Source organism: Natator depressus, chromosome 1 (genome assembly GCF_965152275.1).
Source record: "Natator depressus isolate rNatDep1 chromosome 1, rNatDep2.hap1, whole genome shotgun sequence".
NCBI classification, from domain to species: Eukaryota; Metazoa; Chordata; order Testudines; family Cheloniidae; genus Natator; species Natator depressus.
This window is the reverse complement of record NC_134234.1, coordinates 333,087,284-333,109,120: the sequence shown is the minus strand read 5'-3', so window position 1 is coordinate 333,109,120 and position 21,837 is coordinate 333,087,284. Positions and strand designations below refer to the sequence as shown.

General features: G+C 43.1%; 1 protein-coding gene across 3 annotated transcripts in view; it reads left to right on the top strand.

Moving 5' to 3' along the window:
- The first annotated feature begins 346 nt into the window (after nt 1-346).
- The window catches only part of OPTN (optineurin), a 40,842-nt gene continuing 19,351 nt past the window's right edge, over nt 347-21,837 (top strand). The window contains exons 1-7 of one of the 3 annotated variants that reach the window (XM_074942616.1): nt 347-538; nt 6,986-7,162; nt 9,320-9,507; nt 13,014-13,184; nt 14,593-14,672; nt 15,749-15,883; nt 17,645-17,735. In XM_074942616.1, the coding sequence (XP_074798717.1) occupies nt 6,997-7,162; nt 9,320-9,507; nt 13,014-13,184; nt 14,593-14,672; nt 15,749-15,883; nt 17,645-17,735 (831 nt within the window). In that variant the 5' untranslated portion in view covers nt 347-538; nt 6,986-6,996. Of the gene's footprint in view, nt 539-6,985; nt 7,163-9,319; nt 9,523-13,013; nt 13,185-14,592; nt 14,673-15,748; nt 15,884-17,644; nt 17,736-21,837 lie in introns of all 3 variants that reach the window. The other 2 variants (XM_074942615.1, XM_074942614.1) reach the window with 2 other exon arrangements.

The window sequence follows — 21,837 nt, the reverse complement described above, 5'->3', positions numbered from 1 at the left end:
TGTGTGGTATGTGGTTGCTGGTGAGTATTTGCTTCAGGTTGTGGGGCTGGCTGTAGGCAAGGACTGGCCTGTCTCCCATTACCTAGAACCACTAACCCTTCAGCGGCCCCGGGGCTGGCCGCGGGGCGGGGATTTCTCTCTCCCCGCCCCGGGGGAGGGCAGGGGGGTTGTAAGGGGGCAGAGGAGGAGCGGGCTGGGGGAAGCTCATGCTGCTCTTTGGCAGCCCACAGCCGCCCTCCCACGGGCCGCGAGCTCCAGGCGGGGCGCCTCAGGCTCGGCGCCAAGGCAGGCCCCACTCCCTGTGGGCGGGGCCCGGGAAAGTCCGGCGGCGGCCGCCGCCGCCGGCGTCACGGGAGTCAGCTGAGCGGGGGAGGGCGGGGAGCGAGGCCCCATAACAAACCCGCCCCCGCAGCCAGCGGCGCCGCGCAGGACGGTCCGTGGAAGCCTGCGGTGGAGCGCGGAGGCGGAGGCGGAGGCCGGGCGCGGCGGAGGGACGGATCCGTTGGTCGCGGCCGGACGCGCGGGGTCCGGAGCTCAGGTGAGCTTCGCCCTCCAACGCGCCGCGCCCGGGGCCAGGGAAAGTGAAACTCATCCCCGCAGCGCGGCGGCGGCGGGGAACGGGCTGCCGCAGGTGCCGCTTCCAAAGAGCGACCCCGCCCCGTCCCGCGGCACTGCGCCAGTGCGGGGAGCCGGCCCTGATCCCCAGGGGGACCCCCCCCACTCCCGGGGGGAGCCCGGCGCTGCCCTCCTGCCGCCTGGGCCCCCCGCGGAGGGGGAAGTGCTCGGAGCCTGGGGACGTTTGGAGACCCTGCGAGCTGGGGGCATGCTAAGCCTCCTCCTTGCTCATAGGATCCCCGGCCCAAAGGGACCGTTGTGACCATCTCGTCTGACCCCTGGTAGACCACATGCCAGAGAACTCCCCCCCCCCCCCCGGATAATTCCTATTTGAACTGGAATATAGTGTGGTGTCTGTCTGTTTTTTACACCACAGCCACTGCGCAGTTGCCACCTTTCGCACCCCGACTTTCACAATGAGCCAAAAATCAAGCTAATCCCATTTCAAAACAAGGCAATCCCTAGGAACCCCCACGCTGTATGTGACTAGGTCCCCTGGCATGCAGTCTGGGTCTGCGGTTGGCCCCCCTGTTTCTCTCCCCCCCCCCACTCTCTCCCCTGCTTGCTCCCCCCCCTTGCCCCTGCTTGCCGGAAGCTGATTTAAAAGAAGAAGAAGAAGCTACAAGCCAAAAACCACCCAACAAGCAATCACAAGCCAATTAAGCCAAAAACAAGCCCAATTTCTGTGGTGGTGTTTTTTGGTGGGTTTGGCATGTCTGATTCACTCTTGTATGTTACCAGTCCCCATCGTGCTTCAAAATAACCATTACTTTAAAAAATGATCGTACTGCACAGTCACGGCTCAGAGCCCTGCAGGCTTAGAGATAAAAAAAAAAAGGCACTGAGTGTTGCAGCCTTTGGGTGGAGGCACCAGGAGAATCAACAGCGTGTTTTGTGGGTCGCGCTGTACCTCTGTAGAGAGAACCTGGTAGCAGGTGGCTGGAGCTGGGAGAGGAGACACGAAAATTACATAGTTCAAAAGTGAGGCTGAAAGACTAAATCAAGAAACAAGATCTCTCCTTGCTGTCATAAAGCTGTGACACACAGGAATGCTACTAAGAGACTGCGCTCTCCTGGCCTTGACCCATGTCAGGTAACTGGGGCTGTGGGATAAAAGTTAAAGGTCCCATGATAAGAGTCAGTGTCCAGAGATGACTTACATCCACCTCCATGTATTTAAAGAATAAATGATTTTTACCAAACCGAAGGGGCGTGAACTACTGCATTGCTAATGACTAAGGCTTACATTTTAGTCACAGGTATTTTTAGTAAAAGTCATGGACAGGTCACGGGCAGTAAACAAAAATTCACAGCCCGCGGTCTGTCCATGACTTGTATTATATACCCCTAACTAAAACTTGGGCCGGGGGCTGTGGGTGCTGGGAGGGGGGAGGAGGGGACAGCGGCATGCCGTCTGGGACTCCCACTGGCACTGGGGCGTGGGCGTGAGCAGCAGTGCGTGGCCCAGGACCCCTGCTGGGGGGGAGGGTTGGTGGGGCTGGCAGGCTCCCTACCCAGCTTCGCGCATCTCCTTGGAAGAAGCCGGCACATCCCTGCAGCTCCTAGGGGGATTGAAGGCCAGGGGCCCCCGCATGCTGCCTCTGCCATGAGCTCTAGTGCCGCAGCTCCCATTGGCCGGGAACCGCAGCCAGTGAGAGCTGTGGGGACAGCACGCAGAGCTCCCTGGACCCTCTGCCTAGGAGCTGAAGAGACGTGCCAGATGCTTCCGGGGGGTCCTCCCACACCGAGGTAAGCGACACCCCTGCCCCAGCCCCCACCCAAACTGCTACTGGGGGGAGGGGCACGGTGGCCTGAGACTGCCCCAGCAGCGGCCGGTGTGGCTGGTCTAGGGGCTGCCTGATCTGCTCGGGCAGCCCTGGAGCCAGCCGCTGCAGAAGTAATGGAGGTCACAGAAAGTCACAAAATCCGTGACCTCTGTGACAGACACAAAGCCTTACTAATGACACATCTCTTTATGATTGATCAAGCCCTCCCCTTTACATGACCTCAGGGTTTTGGTTTCATGGCCGCCCTTCCCTTGGATGAGAAGGAATAATTGAGATTCCCACTGGAACCTGTTGGTAGAACTGTTCATGTTACCTGTTGAACCCAGCACTTACAGCTCCCTACAGACCAGGGATAAGAAACTGGAGGCCTGAATTTTCTTCCCCTTTTTGCTTTTGACACCTGTGTTGCTCCACTGGAGTGACACCAGTGTGGTGAAGCGGAGATTCAGGCCATGTGACTCAAACCTGCACCATGACTGTGGAGAGCAGAAACACATAGGTATCTTTTGCTGAGCAGCTTGCAGCTATTTCTGTTCTGGATGTTTCCATATGAACAATTTCTTATAAATGGGTTGCTATTTGCTTATCTCATTTATTTGTTTGTTTTATTATTATTAATAATTAATAATACATGTTAAATATGTATAGTGCAAAAACTTTGTGTGGGGCTTTACAGAGCTGAAGGCCAGGTCCCTGCACTGAGAACTTAAAATCTGTATTGGACAAAGCAAATAAAGGTAATCAAAAAAGAAAAGAATTTTAGGAAAGGGAAGGATAAAAGAGCTAAGGTACTATTTACTGTAAACAAATCCTAAACTCTCACTTTTTAAAATTGAGAATTTTGGGGGGCATCATCATAAGTTTCATTAATTTTGTTGTGATTATGGAGTTAGCTCTAAAATCCCTCCCTCTCTTACAATTAACTTATGTAGGTGAGAGTGAGTTGTGCACCGGGCTAGGACTTAGACCCAGTTTGGCAGCCCTGGATTCAATTCCTTACTCTGATGCTGGTTTGCTGAGTGACCCTGAGCAAGTCCCTTTCCTTCCCTTCCCTGTGTCTCCCCACATCTAAAATGGGGATGATAACACTGGCCTCCTTTGTAAAGAGCTTTGAGATCTACAGGTGAAAAGTGCTGTATAAGAAAAGGGCAGTATCTGTCCCTGACAATAGAATTACAGCCACAGGGCCACATTCCTGAGTATTTGGTTTTCTGGATTCAATAATTAATATTGCATGCCAGCACCACTCTGACAGGGCTGTCTGTCTCTTGAGCTTGACCTCTGTGGCAACCATCAAATGCTTGGCGGTGCTCCTAATGGAATAGAAATAAATACACTATGAATTATACCATACCAGCCCTTTAACATCCAAATGCTCAGAAACTTATGAGAAGGCCTGATTTAAAAAGGGGTAGAAAGGGACAGGTAGATTAGATAATATAAGGCCAGCTGTGGTGGTTCTATAAATACCTTTTTGGTGTAGGGAGGGAAAGAAAACTTTAAAGTGCCCCCCCCCCCTTTTTTTTTAAATTTAAAATAAGGCGAAAGGGGATAATATGGAGTTCAGGTGAGTGGGGATATGGATGTGTTCCATGCTATAGGGCCAACCACAGCTGTGAATAAATGAACTTTTAATGTGACGTGCCTACGCTATTCTATTCTAAATAGTTTTTTGTACCACGCTTATCACCATAGTATCTGAGCACCTTCCAGCAGTGGATTGAGCAATGTAACTAACAACCATCATGTTTGGTTCTTTCATGCTGTCCTCAGGGGAAGGAGTGTGGACAGTGGAGTGTGGTGTTTTGGTTTTTTTAAATATATGTGTGTGTGTGTGTGTTTGTGTGTTTGTTGGAGAAGTCAAGTCAAGGAAATGCTCCTTGTTTTTGGAGTGGAAGTTGGTGAGGTTTATGATGGTCGTTAGTTCCTGAGGTAGTTCATTCCAAAGTCTTGGTCTGGCCTCCAAGAAAGCTGTTTCCTGCACAGATGAGCTTTATCCTTATTTTAGAAAGTTCCATTGCACCAGAGGAGAGAAGCTGTCGACCATGGTCTTCATCCCAGAGCTTTATCCGCTCTTTTAGATACTCTGGGCCTAGGCCATGGAGCGCCTTCTGGGAAGGACCAAGACCATGAACTTGATTCAGTATTATATGGGGATTTGGTGTAGGGAGCCAAGAACAGGGCTGATGTGTTCCAGGGTGGATTTGATTTAAATCACTAGTCAGGAAGTCTCGATTTAATCATGGATTTCTACATAAAAGTGCATTCTTGTTGGTTGTTATAACCTTAATACATATTCTTCACAACTCAGAGATAGATGTAGGTTTCATTTTTAGAAGGTACACACTATACATTTTTAAAGTGATTTATTTTGAAAACTTTTCAGATTAGTTTTACAGCTATATCAGAAAATGAATGATTGTTTGGTTATTTCATTTACCAAAGGTAATTGAAGCAGATATTTATGAAGTCATTGGGAGGTGAACTATCTACAAATCAACAGTTTAATCATTAATATTTGGAGAATTTTCTTGCCATGCTGTATTAGGAGGAGAACATCATGAGACAGACATTTAAATTGTTTTGTTTAACTAAAACAACAACATTATGTATTCTAGATTTTTTTCTTCAACAGCAAACCTATAATAGTTTAACAAAACAAGCATATGAATTTTTGAATTTAGTTAAACATTCAAGTTTTTTAACATCAAGTTAGTTTTTGTTAAAATTGTTTTTAACGAAAATAGTTAAATTAGATATATATATTTTTTAAAACAAAAATAAAATCGACTATGTCAGCCAGATCAACATGAGAAACTTAAAATATTGGCTGGTGCAGTTTTAACTCAGTCGTCTTCACCTTCATTTTCCTCTTTGTTCATAATCTGGAAAAGAAAAACAAGCGTTCCTGGTTTTTCAGGTCCCAAACGATTTCTCAATTTGGAATGAATTAGTCCAAAGGAAGAAAATATTCTTTCTACACCAGAAGAAGAAGCTACTGTTGTTAAAAGTGAGATTATCACTTCAACAGTCTCTGAATCCAAGTGCTTAAGTGACTTCCACCAGTTCACTGCTGTGCTTTTCTTTAAAACATCATCAGCAAACATATATTTCTTGAATGGTTCTTATTCCCAAACTGGGTCTCTTTTATGACCTGCTGCCATTATAGGTTTTCCCTTCTAGTGAGAGAATGGTATGAAGGCTACACTCAGAAAGACCTCAAAACTTCTTGAATATGCTGCTCAAACAGTTTCACTTTTGTTTCTACTGCCTGTCCCTCCCTGCTCACATGTATCTCCAGACTTCTTCTCCTTGTCTAGATCTATCCTGCTCGCAACAATCTTCTATTCACTGAACTTTTTGAAACTTTGCACTTTTAGAGAGAGGTAAGGTATTGACTCTGTATACACAAATTTGCAAAGGGACAATAGGGTTGAGGTCTGTGATTTCTCACCTCTATATATTTATTTATATGTTTTAAAACATTTTTGCTGTTAACAAGCATGTTATCTCTGGAGACACAAATCCACAGTCTGAGAACTGCAAAATTAAGCATCTCTGATCGTAACTTCTAGACTGAGCACTGAGTCCCATTGTGTAGATAGAAAGATTAATCTAAATAATCTATACAGAAGCCCTTAGAACCCCATAAAATTGGGTCCCTAATCCATGAACTATTGGAACTCATTTACAGAACTTTTCTTAAACATTACATGAATATATTGTCTCATACTATAGAATTAGAATTTATAATCCTATTCCATGAGGAGATATCTTTGAGCTATAATGTATCTTAATTAAAACCATCTTTAGATAGGATTTTTTTGATAAAATGCTTTTTGAGGAAAAAACATATTTAAATTTAAAAATCAGATTTTTAAAAAACATTTTAAAAAAAAAATCATTGATTTTTATCCACCCTGATGTGTTCACAGTAGATTGTGTATTGCTGAGGAGATGTGCTGCAGAGTTCTGTATCAAGGCCCAGAATTGTAGATGAATCTCTTGAACAAAATGTGGATGAAACACCCAAGTGCTGCCTGGTTTCAAGTCAAAGCCATGTGCAAGTTGTAGGCATTTGCCCCCAAAATGATGATACAAGCCCACGTTTCCTGAAGGGTTAATGAGTCTGGGCTGAGTGTTATGTGAATAAACTAAATAGCTCAAGGCTCACACAGATGTTTTGCAAAAAGAAAAGGAGTACTTGTGGCACCTTAGAGACTAACTAATTTATTTGAGCATAAGCTTTCGTGAGCTACAACTCACTTCATTGGATGCAACAGCTGTAGCTCACGAAAGCTTATGCTCAAATAAATTAGTTAGTCTCTAAGGTGCCACAAGTACTCCTTTTCTTTTTGCGAATACAGTCTAACATGGCTGCTACTCTGAAACAGATCTTTTGGGGATTTATGGGGTATACTCTGTTGTGGTAAGCTCAATAGCAACACTCCTTTGTCATGGCAGTGCAGAACGATCCAGTGGTGTATCCATGGTATGTCTCGGTTGTTAGCTAGCTACTGGATTTTTTTGGTATGCAACTTTTCATCAAGAAATTAAATTTCTCTTTGTTAATCTTATTATAGTCACTGCAGTGATGTCCAGCAAGCCGCTAAGGCGTCCTGCTGAAAATGGTGAATGTCACAAGAGTGAAACGGGAAATGGACCCCACAATCTGGCTTCTCCTACACTTGGCACGTACACCCCAGAAGAGATGGTGCAGCAGATGAAAGAGCTGATTACAGAGAACAATGAATTAAAAGGTGAATGAGAACCTGCCTTGAAATGTAGAGGCTGGATTCTCCATGGTCTTGTACCTTGTGTTGTCCTTTATACCTGTGCCAAGTGGGTTTAAAAAACACTATCAAATACGAATTCCCCACCCAACCACTGTGGTGTGGTAACATTGCACTGTGCATAGGTGTAAATGACTACACAAGGTGTAAGGCAATACAGAATCTGCCCCATGCTATATGGTAATATTTAAGGTGATCTTATGAAATTGAATCTGTATGGAAGAATAAGGGGAAACAACCAGACTGAAGTATAACTTGGTTTCTTGAGTATTATAGAAATAGTTAGTACAGGTTTGCAAAATTAGTATGAAAACTTACCAGACCAGGCACAAAATCTGTTTGGCTATGATGATTGATACAAAAAAAATGACATTTCCTCGTCAAGGAAACAAATGTATTTGCCCTGGTCAAGTAAAGTGTTTTTTCCCTCCTGAAGGCTGGGTTAGTGTGACCCATAGCCAGAGAGTTCCATGACCCATTAGGCTTTTAAAGTTTATTTTTCAAAACAACATTCTGTATTTAAAATTTAGATTAGTGCTATAAGAATTATTAATAATCTTGCATTACTAATTAATGGGTTACATGAAGGGATACATTTCAGAGCCTTAAATCAATACTATACATAGGAATTATGCTGAGATAAAATAAGAGAGCTCTCTTGGACAGATCTTAGGGCAAATGGAAAGCTAGAGCAACATTTATAATTCATCAGAGGTTAAAAAATGAAGACCAAATATCTGCACACACCTACCATTTGTCTTGCATCTTGTAAGATGTCGTCTCTGTAGATGCAACATCACTAATGCTGCTCATTAACTGAGTACCACCTTTTTAGCTGTAAGAGCTCTTATTTTTACAGCTGTCAGAGATTTCCAGAGTCATTAGGTCCTATAGGATGTAAAGCCAAGGGTATCTTTCGTGATCTGGGAAGCAATGTATAGAATAACTTTATTAGTATCTTTTCAATACCAGCTGGGCAGTCCAATACCATATGAAGTAAAGTTTCAGGACCAAACTTTCCGCTCATGTAAACTGGCATAGCTCCATTGTCTTCAGTGGATTTATACCAGAAGAAGAAATAGTCCTCCGTGTATATTACAGCTCCAGCACGCTTTACTATTGGAAGCTAAAGAAAAGTACATTGTGTTTGAAATCCAGTAACCCTGAAAGAAGTGAGTCTTTAAAGTGGCTCTGACCTGAAATATTTTAATTGATTTGTCAGAGCCCTTTATAATTGTATAGCCTCACAAATTCATGATGTTTATAAAAGTCTTCTCACCAAGGGAAAAAATCACTATGTACAGGACAGCAATGAGGCTGTTTACTTTGTGTGTTTAACAGCACTTTGCATCTAATCAAACAGGGAAATAATATAGCAAACCACTTTCAGCCATAGTAAGCATCGGCATAACTTGTAACACTTTCAGACAGAGATGTGGCTTTCAGATTGACAGCGTGTCTTTTAAATTCAGTGACTTTTTTTTTTTGTGGATGTTAGAATGTATGATCCCTGACTGAGTCTGACATTTTGTGTGGTGGCCCCAAAGCTCTTTAATTTCCTTTAGCTAGATCGCTCTTTATTTAAATAAGGATCAGCACTGGCCTCTACATGTTGTTGTCACTCAAGTCAATGGAAATTGCATGGGTATCTGAGCGCTTAATTGGATCCTAAAATATCTTAGGTTTTGAATATTCAGACTGTATTTATGTAAAAGTGTAGCCAGGATTTTCCAGTGAGGCTCAAGAGTATGGTCTGATTCTCCCCTGTCTTGTATCTTGTAAAGTCATTTACACCTGCACAGTATGAAAGGCAGTGGAGAAGCAAGTCATGCCTCACTGGTAAGTGGTGATCTAGTGGTAACCCAAGAGATTCAGAGACCATGGACAGGTAATTTAGTGTTATGGCAATACTGTTTTTTTAGAGGGCCCCAAACAAGATCAGCACCCCATTGTGCTAGATACAACAAACCGATAGTGAGAGAGTCCTTATCCCAGATAGCTGACCATCTAAATAGAAATACCCTGCTCTTCTGTGCAGAACATTGTCACTGGCCTGGCTCACGTTCCTATTTCTCTGGCAAGGGATTAGTATCTGTTCATATGTTGTTTCTGAACACTCTGTAGAAGCCATGAAGATACATAACCAAGCTATGAAGGATCGGTATGAGGAGCTTTCTGTATGGCGAGAGAAACAGAAGGAGGAGCGGGAGTTTTACGAGTCCAAGTTCAAAGAAGCTAAACATTACTTGCAAGTCAAGTGCCTTGAAAACGAAGAGCTGCAGAAACAACTTCAAAGCTTAAAAGAGAAAGAGGTGGGGTCTGAAATGGTAAATAAAAAGTGGCCCATCAGCTTTTTATTTTTTAATGGGAGGAGCATTTGTATCTCTTTATTACACTGTATTTTTTAATGTTTTTTTCCATTTTTTTGTTTTGTTTTTTACTTTAGAGGGATTGTATCATAATGGAAATCATTGGACTGATTTTTTTCCAAAGGTAACTGACTTCCAGGAGAATTGAGAAATCAGGCCACAGCTGAGAGAATTAAAACTGAACTTCGGACATCTCATTCACTTTTCATTCTCTGTTCTGTTAGTCATGTTTCTTTTTTGGTTTCATTTTTTTTTTCCTAGTTAGTTTTTTTCCTTCTTTTTTTCCTAGTTTAGTTTAGTGCTCTTGCGTTTGGGCTTCCATTGTTACAGGGGGAAGTTTAAATGCAAAAAACAAAGCCCCACCAGAAACCCTTCCCACTATTTCCATCTAACTTTTTTTTAAGTCATAAAAATACTCTTGTTCATATTGGGCCAAATGCATCTCTGGTCTGCAGTACCTATATTTTGAGTCATTCTAAACTGCGTGTCTGCATCCCTCTAAGTAATGGGAAAAGTTGCTTTGTAACTGTGTGGTTTGAAACAGGGTAGGAGGTGGTGCTAGCTCATTGGGGTGCCTTAAGCAGGAATATTGTTGCCCCCTCCCCACATACAGGCGGCCCTCTTGAGCTGCTCAGGGTCCTAAGCAATTGCTAGGTCTGCTTATGCCTAGTGCCAGCTCTGCCCCCTGAGGTAGCTATCTAGTAGCTTGGCAACATTGACTTGCATGTATTGTCATGCAGGATGCCTATATTGAAAAAACCTATTTAAGGTTTGTACTGGGATATGCATGTGGAGATATATTTGCACCTTCAGGTGTAGAATGTTTATTTGAAATGTAGAACGTTTATTTAAAATTGATACTTCAGGGTTTAAACCAACTGTTAGGGATTAAGATGAGAGCTTCATGGGGGCAGTTTATCGCCCATCTGCCTACTAAGGGGCTTCTTGCACCTTCCTTTGAAGCATCTAGTGCTAGCCAATGTTGCAGGATACTAGTTGTTTATTATTATTAATTTCTATTAGGTGAGCTACAGATCTGATCCAATCTGGCAGTTCTTATGTTCATTCAAATTCAAAGCTGACATCTCACTGGCATTCAAAGATTGATGTCCACAAATTCACTCTGTGACCTGTTTGCCCTCTGAAATGTGCTTTTCTGCATTTGACTGGTGGGCAGGACTCTCTTTGTCTTCCAGCCCCAAAGGAGTGGGGTGTATGGGGAAATGGAGGGAAGAGAGAAATCACCTTAGGGTAGAATAGAGGAGGATGATCAAATCAGAAAAGGACAAACCTCTTGTAAAAAGAATGAGAGCATCTTTTAGACAGAAAAAACGAAGCGGGAGTTAGGACTCTGGTCTAACATGGGGTCTAAGATTCTGATCCTGCAATGAATTCTACATAGGCAGAAGTTATTGGGCCCTTGGCAGGCCCAGGAGTTTGTCTGTCTAGACCTTGATGAGCTCTAAGGGAGGAAAAACTGTTCATTTTTTAATTCACAGTATGTTAAACTAGTTTCTCAAAACCCCTCTTTAAAGTGATGCTGTCAGGTCAAACTTTGCGCCAAATTAATTTTTTTTGCAAAGCCTGCCACAAAGAGAGATGTTTTTCTTTTAATATTTTCTTTTGTTTCCTGTAAAAACTCTGTTCAAAAAAGCAAACCAACAACTAACTGCAGGATTTGCAAAATAAATTTTGCCAGGGCATGAAAACATAAGTGACAAAGAAATTCAAGAAGTAAGACTAGATTTTTTTTTTTTCTTCAGGGTTAAGAATCTCTTGTGGTGGTGACCTAGGCAAGGACACTTATTACTGTTTGTGATTTCTAGCCTGACAATATCACTTAAGCCAAGACTATTTTCCCTTTTTAGGAATTGTCCTGATTGTAACCTAAATTCTCTTCAGAGAGAGAATATGAAACAGTCCCTTATTTAAGATGAACTTTATTTAACTCCTCAGTGCCACTTTGAATCCTATCTTTTTACTTTAGCATTTTCTTAAATAAAATACATCATAGCCACTTGCTGCTCGTTAGGTGACCTCATGTGCCCACACAGTTTCAGCTACTGATGAATCACAAATCCATCCTCTGGCCTTCACAGGCTATAAATACTAGCACTCAGAATGGCTTTGAGAGGAAAAACTCCTACACTTCTGCCTTCTTGCCAGCAAGGGCTGTGATAAGGCTACTTCCCCTCCTGGTCTGAACACAAAATCAGAGGCAACAAGAGGTGGAGGAGATGCTATATGAGGAGTGGCAGCACCAGAGCAGATGCCAGCATGGCAAAACTTTAGGAGCTGGGGAAGGTATAGTGGGGGCAGGGAAGGAACTGGAGCAAAGGATGCAGCATAGAAGGGAATGGAGGAGACTGAGAGGGGGTTGCCCAGAACTCATAATGGCAGTGCGGAGGGCAGGAGGGAAAAAGCTGAGGCAGAGGGAGACAAGCTCAAGGGGAAGGATTGGGAGTTGAGCAAGTTGCCATAGGGAGGGGTGGAAACTGGAGCTTAATGGTTAAGTAGAAGCCAAAAAAAGGGGTTCTCAAATCCCCCCCCCCCCCGAGGAGGGAGAAGAGACTCTGGGCAAGATGTGGGGAGACTGGGGGGATTTGGAGAGGCTTTCCGAGGAAGAGATAGGAGGGAGAGATTTGGAAGAAGGGATGGGGGAAATTGCAGATGTGAAGAGAGAGCCTTCAGCAAAGAGAAGGGGAACGGGGAGAGATTGTAGGGAAAGGGGCAGACAGAGGGGCATTTGGAGAGATTCCAGGAAGAGAGGAGGTAGGATCCCAGATGAGTTGGAGAAAGAGAAGTGAGGAAGAAGGGGGTACACAGGAGAGGGAATAGTTCTAAGTCCAAGGAGAGACTGGTGGGGATTGGGGAATGGGGCTTAGAGTGTTGGAGTCAATGGTGGGGAATGAGGAACAAAGAGAGATTGGATTTAGAATCTACCTATTTACATGGCCCCCACACTGTATTGTCCACTTATTTAAAATAGTCCTGTCGGCACTATGGAATTTACTGTATTGAAGGACCTGGTGAAAACACATTTGTCTCCCTGGCATGGTTAACTTAAAACACAGTTTGTTCTTGCAGTGCAGATAGGGGAGAACTGGGCTTAATGAGCTTGAGTCTCCTCTTGCTTACACCAGTGTAGCTCTGCTGACTTGAGTGGAGTTGCTCCTGGTTTACGGCAGTGTTGAGGAGAATCAGGTGCATGTTTCAAAACTGGGCTCCAGCCTTGCAGGAGATGGTTGCGTTATTTGATAACTTAGTTTAATGCAGTTTGATCAGAGCAAATTTTAATAGTTTATTCACTGACTTTTTCTGTGTATACCTAATGGTGGTGAGGCTGTTTGGGATGCTGTTGTGTTGTTTTTGCCTCAGCACTTCTGCTTGGGTAGCTTTGGATATCTGTTTGGTTGGCTAATATGGTGTGTATTTTACATCTTTCCCAGGGGAACTGCACAGTCCTTAGGGAGGAAATGACCCAGGAAACTAAGCAGCTGAAGACCCAGGTGGTGCGGCTCCAGGCTGAGAAGGCAGATCTGCTTGCCATTGTTTCAGAACTACAGCTCAAACTCAATGTCCCGTCAACAGAGGACTCTTTTGTTGAGATCAGAATGAGTGTAAGTTATTGGGAACAAACCATTAACAGCACCATATTTTTGCTTCAAGAAGTATCAGTTGGCCTATTGCAGGAAGAGTATGGAAAGCACAGTCTGAAAAGTTTTTGTGGTTCAGACAGGATATTTTTGAGGGCAAATTTCTGTGAGATCCATGAGGGATTTAGCAGTGCAGTTTCCTGTAATGGTAAATGCACAGCTCAGTCCCTGTGCAATGTGTTGAAAAGACTGTATGCCACTTTGAGCGGGGGGCTAGCAACCCCAGCCCTAATAGCAGCAACACAGGTTGCACAGAAGTGCATGAGTGAATAGCATACTGGTTTGTGGGGTGTGTTTTTTTTTTTTTTTTTTTTAAATAGTTGACTTTCCTCTGGGGATTATTCTTTAAAGGGATTTTTGTCTACTTTCTCCTATAGTAGTGAGGACCCTTATGCGTGTGTGAGTGAGGGCTGGAGAACTAGATGGCGTTTCTGTTCTCCATTCTCTCCTGTTCAGTCTGTTTCTTCCACACTGCGCTGACACCACTCCAGGCAGATGCCTGGAGCAGGCATTGCATACCATAGGTTCACTTTTGTGCTGTGTTTAGTTCAGGGGAAACTTGTATGTGTGAGTTTTGGGTTTTCTCCCCCCTCCCCCCTTCCTGGTGGCAGGGAAAGGGTTCCCTTTTCTGTTGACAGAAATTAGAGATGCTGTCAAACTCAATTTAGCTCAAATTTTAGATATTCAAAAGCTCTGTGCTAGAGACAGAGAGAGCTACTTCTACTATCACCATTGAATCTATGGAGGCTTCTTCATGGACAAAATCAATAGTTTCTCGATCATTTTTATGGTAGTGGATCCATGTCTGGAAGGGCAATCGCTGCGTTAGGCTGAAAGGGTTTAATTCACCCTCACTCACTGGGGAATTCTAGAGTTGCTGGGGAAGCTTCAAGCTGTGAGCTCAACTTATGCCCCATTATGGCTACAAAATTCAATCAGGAAGGCATTGGGCTCTATATTGGCAGGGAGAAGTTATTCCCTATGGGAGGGCAGGTTGTTGGCTTCCAACAAATGAGTGGTTGTTAGACCTATACTGGAAGTCATCTCTGATATTGATGAGCATGTCAGCTGCCTGATCTGATTTTTTTGCTAGGGAAAAAATTAGTGGCAAAAGGTTGTAGGGGGAAGGGATGGCTCCTCTGTTGTCCTTCTCATTTGATCTGTACTAATGGGATGGCCAGAGTACACGTTAAATATTAACTTTTAAAATTTCCAAATGTGAGATTTATTCCCTGGAATCTTGTGTAGTTGTGTTGTCATGGTGTGATTCTTCCTCAGCTTTCTCTTATTCAAAAAGTAAATGAAATAAAAGCAGATACGCTAGCTAGCGACAACTTGGAAATACCAAAGCTAATATTCTTATCCCCAACAGGAAGGAGAACCAAATGCAGCTTTAAAAGAAAATCAGGATGTTGTTAATGACCAAAGGACCAACAACGCAGCTGCCTACATGTATGTGGATTCTGGTGCTGTTTCAAGCTTGAGATATATATATAATTTTTTTTAAACCAAAATCACAGAATGTATTGCTCAAGACTCCTCCCACAGTTCTATCTTCACATGAACTTTATGCCTGAGGCTTTTTTCCTTGCTGAACTTATACTTCTTTAAAGGTTTAGGCAGCTGATACTATTAAAGTTTCCATTTTGGATGCTGCCCAATTTAGTAGCAAGGACTGTCTTAGATAATCCCATGTGACATGCTAGCTATGTTTCAGTAGCACATAATGTGATCCCTATACATCCTATCACAAAATTTGGGGAGTATGAACATAATGAATACCCAGACACACACTCCCAAGCCACAAGGAGTGGAAGGTTGTGTTCTATCCCAGGAAAGTTAATTTCCCTATTACTTGTAGTGAGGTCTCACATTTGATGTCATGAACTAATATGTTTTCCACTAGCATAATCTGACTTAAAAAAGCACTTTATGGGGGTGAAATACTACAGGATTTATTGGCTCAAAAATAAGGCAATTTTAATGAAAATGTAATTTTATTGGGATTTGGGGGGGGGGGGGGATGTGAAATTTTGCATGTTTAATTGGAAAAACAGCCATTTTGTGAAGACATCCATCATGAAAAGCAACACTTTTGGTTCCACAAAATGACCCATAATATACTTGTGAATATTTTAAATGTCAGATTTCTGTTTTTGCATGGACCTACTCAGTTAAGTGGTTAAATACATCCTCCCTCTTGTTGTGAGCTGTTTTTGAAGTGGTGCTTGAAGCAAGAACTGCACTCATGGTCATGGAGCCAGATCTTGAGGATCAGGGGCTGCCACTATTTTAGCCTTTTGGCAAGACTCATTTTTTGGGTGTCCAACTTGAGACACTCTAATGGGGCCTGACTTTCAGAGAGCTGGTTCTCAACAATTTCTGAACATGTGGTCCCTATAAAGTGTCTCAAGTTGAGCATCCAGAATCACTAGTCACTTCTGAAAATCTTGGCATTCAGCTGGGCGAATGGTGGACTGTAAAAATTAATTTGTAATCACCTGTACTAATAGCATGTTTGATCAAAGCAGGAGCAGATCTGTGGATGAACCAAAGAATTTGGAATCTGAAGAGCTTACTGTTAGCCAACTTCTTTGTTGCCTTAGAAATGAGACTCAGATGAGAGAGAGCCTTGAAAAGGAACTTCAAGAACACAAGGAGAGGTATAAAATAGATGGTAACAAATATTTTGAATTGCAACCATTATCCATCAGAGCCATTTCAGCCAAAGCTACCAAACCCGTGGGTAGACAGGGACAAGCTCAAATGTCAATATGATGTTGACAGTAGTATACAGGCTGTAGTACATGCTGCTGTGCATTGACCGATATTTATCTCATAATGACTCCTTTATTGTAGCCATGGGAGTGGTAAATCACAGGTTCTCCTCTTCTATTTTCTACTCCTGTTCTCTTAATTCTCAACACACAGCAGTTCAGGATCCTTTTCCCGTTGACCCCTCTGGGCTTGCAGTTTCCCAAAATTGAAGTGAAATGGTGTGATGGATATTTGAGAACATTTTAGCTTATGAATTGCTCATGCACTGTCTCTGCAGTTTTCCAATGAAATATTCTCATGGTGTGATGTCCTTTCTATGGGACCTTGGGCAAGTCAAATTTTATATAGTGTGAATAATAATAGTTACTTCACAGGGCTTTAATTCTTTAAAGTTTGAGACTCTCAGATACATCATTTTTGAAAGCTCCTTAGAAATGCCTAAAATAAATTTAATTCCAGATACCTAAAGTGAATGTCCCAGATGAGACCTGCATAAGCTCAGTCACATTGGTGTAAATTGGAAGTAACTGTTCAAGTTACTGGAATTTCACTGGTGTGAGCCGAAGCTGCTCCACAATTTCCATTTTGCAAGGACAGCGTGAGATCTGTTTGGAGTAGACACTATACCAGTGCAAATCAGTCACATAATGATTCTAAACGGCCTTCCTAGAAGTGATGATAAGCTTTGCCAATAGCCAAATTACTTTCTGGATATGTCTACACTACAGTTAAACACCATGCAATTAAACACCTCCAGCTTGAGCCCAAATATCTACACTGCAATTAAACAGCTCCATGGCCAGAGCCCCTCAGGCTGACATGGCGAGCCGAGGGTGTTAATAGCAGCGTCGACATATCCTCAGGGTATGTCTACTCAGTAGTTTAAGTTGTTTTTTTGTAGTGTTGGCAGGTGTACCCATGCTGGCTTTAACCTGGCCAGCACAGGTAACAATAGCAGTGAAGACGCAATTGTCACAGGTTGCCGCATAGGCTAACTGCCCCAGTAAAAGCCTGCCTGGGGCACTATGTACTCAGGTTGTTAGCCCACACTGGAGTCCATGCTGCTATATTAAAGCTAGTATGGGTGTAGCTACCCGCAATATAATTTGCACCTTAATTTGCAGTGTAGATGTATCCTCAGAAAAGTGTGAAATTCTCCTTACCATTTGAAAACCTCAAAGGAAAAAATAGATTCAGAATTAATATTTCTGATTGTGTTCCCAAATTCCAAGAGACACAAGGGACAGATGCATCCATACCCATAGAAAAAGATTTTTGGAAAGTAGCTTTCATTTGTACTGTAACATGATCACTATGAACAATGATCATTACAGCTGAATCCCACTTTATTCATGTACCATGAAAATAAACTTGTGTGTCTTTATATATAAAATGAAGTAAGGGCAAGGTATGTAGGCGAATCCAAAAAAAAAAAATCAGCTTCTGGACATATCTTCATATTTCACTGTGTGCTTATATATAAAATATATATATTTAATTCTGACTTATACGGGAAATGTTAATGTTAGAGTAATATATACAGCAATAGCATATGGTCTCTGAATGCTCCCACTTTTTTAAAATGCTCATTATCTCATACTGAATGTGTGTTGAAACTATCATCATTGACTCCTTATGTTTCTCAGGCTATCGAAGTTGGAGAAGGAAGTGGCTGATTATCTGGAGACTGGAACTCAAACGGAATGGGCAAAAGAAGAGGATGAAAGTGCAAAGAGAGTACGTAGCAGTCATCTGGGGACATGATTTTGAGCAACTACAAAGAACTTGTTGGGGGCAGGCAAGATTAGTGTTAATGATACAAGGGTCCAACCCTTTGGCTGCACCTGAGAAGAATTGGGCAAAGTTCAAGAGGAAGATACAAAGGTGAACTCCACGCTCCTCTGATCCTGGACTGGTTCTCCTGAAGGGTGTTCTAAATTACACAAACTACCAATAGCCCCAAGAAGCAGTTAGCTGCAGCCATGAATCAGTAGGACATAATGGAGTCACACTCATGCCCAACTACCTTGACCATGCCCTCTAAACAGGGCACAAAGGAGTGACATAGGATCTTTTATGCCCACAGAGGATCGCTCTAATTTGGAGTAATCCTCCCATGTCTTGGGCCACAGTCCACTGGCAGTGCGGTGTAAAACACCGACCCTAGCCGCAGAGTTCAGGCCTGAATCCATGTTTGGATGGGGGTTCTCTCTCTCCTAGCATTAATGTATTTTTCCCCCTGATTTTGGTGAGTTCATTGCCATGGAGGAGCACAACTGTCTTGGACATAGATGCAGTTGCAGATATAGCTGGGTCTTAATCCTTTGAATTAGGGCCTTGAACTGATGGTGGGAGCCAATGGAGAACAAAGTAGTAAGCTCACAGTGGCTGGCAGTTGTATCTGCATAAGTTGGTTTCTCTGTTGCTCAAATGTTTAGCCACAAGTACAGTGAATTATAGTAATCAAGTCTGAAGGTGACAAACGTGGATTATTGGGGCTAGATCTTCAAGGAAGAAGGGGTAGAGGATTGTAGCAGCTGAAGGTGGAAGAAGGTGGTGGTGTGTGTGGTTGGTTTTTCATTTGGTTTTTTTGGGGGAGCGGGGGGGAGGAGTTTGCTGCCACAAACCACTTGAAGGGGAGTCCCAGCCACTGCTACTGCCTGGTCATTTAGGGGATGGTGGGTGTCCCAGGCAAACTACCTCTCCATACCAGTCTGATGAACAGAGTGGGAGATGTCCCAGCAAATTTCTTCAAGTATTTTCCTCTTCTGACTACTTTAGTCTTGTCTGGGTTCAGGTTGAGTCAGATACCCTTAATCCAGATGTAGGCATTGTGACATACTTATGACTGTGCTGGCTGCATCTGTGAAAACATGAAGTGTACAGCTGGGTTTTCTCAATATATTGTTGGCAGCAGAGCTTCTGTTGTTTCACCAACTCTCCAAGCAGCTTCTCACCAATGCAGATGTTGTAGGGGGCCAGGAGAGCAGGGTGGATCTTTTGGAGACTATGCAGGTGAGAGCCCTTGGGGACCAGGAGCAGTTGCCCATCACCACTGAGTCTGGTGTGAGAGGGAAGACTGCAGCTGTTGCAGTGCTGTACCATCTTCTCCAGCTGTGTCATGTAGATGGGTCAGCAGCAGCTTGGAGATGGCCTTTGTCAATTGTTAGGAGAGTTGTCTTAAAGTGCCACTAAGGTTGTGGCTGTGCTGTCCCCTGGTCTTGAAGTTTTCACGAAGTTGAGAGGTCACATGATGCTGGAGTTTGCCTGTCGTTACTTTCCTGTTCGGAGGCAGGTGTTGGAGAGGTAGTCTGCGCTAAGTGTTGGGGTTTTGTTGAGGATTGGGCTATTGCATTTTGCAACGAGGATGGCAGAGTTGCTTCTCAGAAGACTGTGTTGACTGTGCCCAGTGCTAATGGGAGTACTTGATCTTCACTGGTGTTCACCAGTGACAAAGCACAGCATTCAAATGTTTCCAAGGGCTTCCAGCACTTTATTGTGCATGAGTTAGGGCCTAACTGTTTTCTGTAAGGAGTGGTTAATACTGTCTGGGCTGCTTCTCAGTTTGCTGCCATGGCAAGTTCCTCTAGTATTTGATTTTCTGCAAATTAAAAAGAGAGCTCCTTTGGTGGCTGGTGCTTTGGTCTTGGAGTCAGCTGCTGGTAGCTGTGATGGCAGAGGAGTAAAATGTTCTTTGCTTTTGTTTTGGAAGTGGGATGGTGCTGCTCATGGATGGATTTGGAGTGGGTCTTACACCGCCTGTGTTCCGGCCTTGTGCTTCATCTGATGTAGCTTGTGAACCATCGTGGTGTCAGTAGGTCACAGGAGTCAATGGCAGTCATCAGTAAATGATTAGTGTTCTATAGCTTGTCAGCACCTTGGATGAAATGAGAGAGCCTTTTAAGATGGCTGAAAACTTAAAGGTGTCTACTCCAAGAATGAAGATCCAATCCAGTATGTGCCAGGCTGGTTGCATGGGGCTGGAGTGAGTTAATTTGAATCTCATGGTTTCCATGGACCTGAGGATCTGTGATGATATGATGTGTTGGTGTTTGTGGAAGTCACAGTAACTAGAGACAATTAAATTGGGCATTTTTAACTGCCATACTAGGTAGCAGGTCCAGTTGCTCCTCCAGGAAATCTGCAGGGTCTGTGTTTAGAAGTCTGCAGACCAGCAAGAGTCCTAGATTTCTCTTGTCCTTAGCTTCAGAGACCATGTGGAACAATTCTAAGGATTTGGGTCTGGAGTATCTTCTGCTTCTGAAGTTGGAGGGGAACACAACTGCTGCAGTTCTTTCCTTTGTCTTCTAGGATTTTGCTCAGTTTGTGTTATGTTGAGTAGTGTGTGAGGATGAGCTGTGTTATGAGGGGGCTGAATCTGGATTTAAATCAGGTATTGGTGCAGCATACACATCTTGTCCAAATGCAGATCCTGAATGGTGCTGGTTTTGTTGGTGACTGACCCATGGATTCAGCACCATGAGTTTTTGAAGAAGTTATCTTCTGATACCAGGCACTGAACTTGGCTTGCAATAATGTGGACAGCTGACTAATTCAAATCAGTGTTTTGTTTTAATTATGTGAGATTGCTTCATTTTTGCATATGCGTTTTCATTACAACAAATTTTGGGGGTGGAGGGGAAACAAATTATTTCTCATTAACTTCAGAAATATTTTGTCTAAATAATTTACAAGTGGTTTGAAGCCATAATGAGAGAGCCTGGAGGCAGAGATTCTCATGGTGGGGATAATCAGTTGCAGATATATGCAGTTTTGCTAGAAATCCTTTTCCTTCTCTTCTGGGTAAAGAACATAACATACGAACGTAAAAGTGGCCATATTGGTTCAGCCCAATAGTCCGTCTAGCCGAGTATTCTCTGTTCCAGAAGTGGCCAATGCTAGGTGCTAGAGCTCTGCATAGGACAATTTTTTTAATCCTGCTCCCATCCTGCCCTGCAGTACCTACTCCCACCCACTCCTGCATTGTTTCTTCCATTTTTATTTCCCACCCACAAAAACCTTGGATCCTGCAAGACAGACAGATTTCCCCCATGCTTCTAAAAATAAATAGTCTGTTAATATATTTTATTATCCAGAATTCAGATAAAATTTTTACCACTAAAAGAATAAAACAAATCTTGCTTAAACCATGTAAAAATATTTTAACTCCTGTTATAATAGAAATAAAATCTTTCTATCCCTTGCTTAAATTTAAGTATTAAAACCTTTATTTAAAAAAACAAAACTTGCTTTACATTGCTGAAACTCTTTAACAAACTGACGAGAGATTTAGAGTTTGCCTGCAAATTACTACAATCTGCTTTTTTAGCCCACCCAATCCCACTCACAACAAAATACATTTTACCTGCTCTCGCTATTATGGCAGCAGGTCCTGTGGGATCCCAGTCCCACTGTAGGACTCTGCCACATGCTTCAGAGAGAATGAACAGAACAGGCAATCAAGTGATCCGTCCCCTGTCCCCTCCCAGCTTCTGGAAATCAGAGGCAATGGACATCCAGATCATGGGGTTGCATCTGTGACCGTCTTGGCTAATAGCCATTGATGGACCTATCCTTCAGGAACTTGTCTAATTCTTTTTTGAACCCTGTTATACTTTTGGCCTTTATGATAACCCCGGCAAGGAGTTCCACAGGTTGACTGTGCGTCATCTGAAGACACAATTCCTTTTGTTTGTTTTAAACCTGCTGCTTATTAATTTCACGGGGTGACCCCTTGGTTCCTGTGTTATGTGAAGGAGTAAATAACCCACTTCTTCAGATGAAAAAGAAGGGTTATTTACCCATGAAAGCTTATGCCCAAATAAATCTGTTAGTCTTT